The sequence below is a fragment of the Rattus norvegicus genome, chromosome 1 (genome assembly GCF_021556685.1).
Source record: "Rattus norvegicus strain SHRSP/BbbUtx chromosome 1, alternate assembly SHRSP_T2T, whole genome shotgun sequence".
NCBI lineage: Eukaryota > Metazoa > Chordata > Mammalia > Rodentia > Muridae > Rattus > Rattus norvegicus.
The window spans coordinates 235,375,524-235,378,600 of NC_141534.1; the positions used below are offsets into that span (position 1 = coordinate 235,375,524).

The window sequence follows — 3,077 nt, forward strand, 5'->3', positions numbered from 1 at the left end:
TGCAATAGCAATTTGCTTTCCAAGAATAGATACACTGGTTCAAACTGAGCTCCAGTCATCCTCCAGTTTACCTCAGAAGAATAATCAGCTTTGGAAACATGGTGCCTAAGTTCAGCGTTATGAGGCACGCTAAGAATTCTGGAGACTGAAATAGGAAGATCCTTAGTTCCAGGCCTCCAAGAGCTACACAGCGAAACTCCCCTTTGAAAATACCTTTTTAAAAATGTTGGGTGGGAGTGAGAGAGAACGGAAGTTGTGTTATTCTTCTAATTTTTTTCCTTCTAGAAGTTTCGTTAGAATTAAAACTATTTTATAAGACAAACTTTTGCCCTCAAATATTTGGAATTTCTAAAGCCCATATTTAAAATGTGTCATCCCAGATATCTATAATGGATCTAAATCATAAAAACGAATTGTGAGATAAGAATGTAAATTTTTAAAAATTCTATTTATGAACACGAATAACGAGACATAATAGGAAACAAGCGATGTGGTGTTCTAGGTTTTGTTTTTTTTTGTATTTTATTCAATCTATATAACTACGCTTATTTTTAACACTCCCCGCTGAAGTAGGGCACGTAGTATATACAGGAAATGAATGTTATGAAATTACTTGTATTACATACGGGTTTCAGGAAGATGGGGCGTGTACACATTAGGCCTTGGGAACACTTGCAGTTCCTAGAGAATGAAGATGGGGATGTTTTTGTGTCACAGATTTTTTTTTATTAACAACAAACACTTCACTCACGTTCATAGTCCATAGGTCCAAGTATGTAAATCAGGAAAACCCTGGAAGCCACAACTGAAGTCCACAAGACAAGGCGAGACTTGCAGTCCCGGGAATTTCCCGCGTTTGGGTCTTAAAGCGAGCAGAACACAGTTGTAACAATTTGCAAGGATTTAGACCCGCTCAGATGCTGGTTTTCCACGCACAAACCTAGCAGGCGACTACAAAGCAAGTGCCATTCTGCCACTTGGCTCCAGGTGTGCCAAGGCGACTCAGCCTGGAGGCTGAGTTTGGGTACGGCTTAAAATGCGGGCAAGGTCCCCTCTCTGCCCGAAAGGAGGTTGTCAGCCTTCAGTCTTCAGATGCAGACAGGTGCCGGGGCCTAGCCGCTTGCCTTTACCGGGAGAGCATCTAATGGCACAGTGATGCTCTTCCTGCTGCTACGGCGGCGGCCGCGGCTGCTGCTGCTGCAACACTGTCCGGGAAGCTGCGGGCACGTGAAACAAAGGGGAAGCGGCCTGTGGGGTGCAGCAGGCACGGTGGGTGCTGCAGCAGGTGGCAGTAGCTCCACGGAGCGAAGGGCGGACTCTGCGCAGACCCAGTTCCTCCCCCTGTCACCCCCTGCATGATGCTCTCGATGGTGAAAGAGGCGCACCCGCGTCGGGACCGAGATCCAGAGCCCTGGTCTCCCTCCCAAGGCTGGGAGCCCGGTGAGGGCTGCAGAGCGGGGATGGCGAGGGAGGTGGCGGGGTCCGCACCTTCGGCTTTTCTAGGCTCATCCGCGTAGGCGGGGGCAGCGAGCAGCAGGTAGCGGAGGGGATACGGATGCAGCGGCGCGCACGGGCGGCTCCGGGGCGGGGAGGCGGGATGGACTGCGAGGTTAGGCTGCGGCGGGGCAGAGTAGCGGAGCAGGAGGCCGGGCTGGGAGACCTGCACGGTGGCGGGCACAGCGGGTGGAGGGAAGGGACAGTGCGGGTGGCCTCCCGGGGGCGGGTGGTGGCGCTTGAAGCGCTTCCTACGCCGAAGGAAGCTGCCGTTGTCGAACATGTCCTGAGAGGCGGGGTCCAAGCTCCAGTAGTTGCCCTTGCCCGGGTGGCCCGGCTCGCGGGGGATCTTGACGAAGCAGTCGTTGAGCGACAGGTTGTGGCGAATGCTGTTCTGCCAGGCGGGGAACTTGCGGCGGTAATAGGGGAAGCGGCCGCTGATGAAGGCGCAGATGCCGCTGAGCGTCAGGCGCTTGTGCGGGCTCTGCAGGATGGCCATGGTGATGAGCGCGATGTAGGAGTACGGCGGCTTGGCGGGCTGCGGGCCGTCGGCTGTGGTGGTGGTGGCCCGAGTCCGCGGCGCTCGGAACTTGCGGAGGAACCCGGAGGAGTTGCTCAGGTCGCCGCAGTCCCCCGCACTCCTCCTTGCAAGGGTGCGGGCTCCCGGCCTCTGTAGCGATCGCTCCAGGCACTTATGACTCTCTTCCCCACCGTCGTCTTCCGTCTGATCTCCATCTTCCTCCTCTGCCAGCACGTCGATCTCCACCTCTTCTGGGTCGGAGCTTAGAGGACTGGGCGGCGGAGTGGAGAGAAGGTGCCCAGCTCTTGCTAAGTTCATGGAGGATAGGAGGGAGGAGGGAGAGGAGACAGACCTGGGTGCAACCCACCTGGTTTGGGGTGGGTGGGTTAGCTAGGAAACAGGAGCGCTCCCAGGTTGGGGGCTTTGTTGTTCTTTCTGCTTTTTCTTCCTAACGCCGCGTGGCAAGGCGCAATTGGTGTTTTAAGTTTCTCTGAGAAGTGCGCAGTGGACTTCCCCGCTATATATCCTTCTTTCCGTTCCTCGGAGAGGAACCACTTCCTTCTGACGCGGTCCAATGATGGGGGTCCTTGCTCCCTCTTCGCACCCATCCACTACAGAGGAAGATGCTCTCCCGTTGGTTTAATCAGCCAAAGTGCTCTGGCGTGGCTTGGGCTCTGTTAATGTTGCTCTAAAACTGCACAAATAAAAATCGAGAAGGAAAACATGATAGCCAAAGACCTGTGACCACATCGACATTTAGACCTCCCGGAGTACTGACTGTGGCGCGGGAAAGATTCATAGAATGTATCTCAAACAGAATGGCACACTGACTTAAAGCTATAGCCCCCTCCCCCTTTCAAGAGAAATGGCTCCTTGCCTCCACTCAAGCTCCACCGGATTATTCCATGACTGGATTTCCCTAGAAACTAAAGCATCCTGGCATAAGCTATGGGAAGTTCAGTGAGCGTTTTAAAAAGGAAAAACTAGAGTATTTTCTTAGCCTCATTTTCTCCAGCTTCTTTTAATATTTAGCCAGAGGAACAAAGGTGCGTGTTATCTTTCA

General features: G+C 53.1%; 1 protein-coding gene across 1 annotated transcript; it reads right to left on the reverse strand.

The window, feature by feature from the left end:
• Positions 1–1,031: 1,031 nt before the first annotated feature.
• Foxd4 (forkhead box D4) lies at positions 1,032–2,332 on the reverse strand. Its single transcript, XM_087609043.1, is given in 4 exon segments — positions 1,032–1,069; positions 1,072–1,110; positions 1,113–1,254; positions 1,256–2,332. Coding segments are annotated over 4 exon segments (1,296 nt in total).
• Between the last annotated feature and the right edge of the window lie 745 nt (positions 2,333–3,077).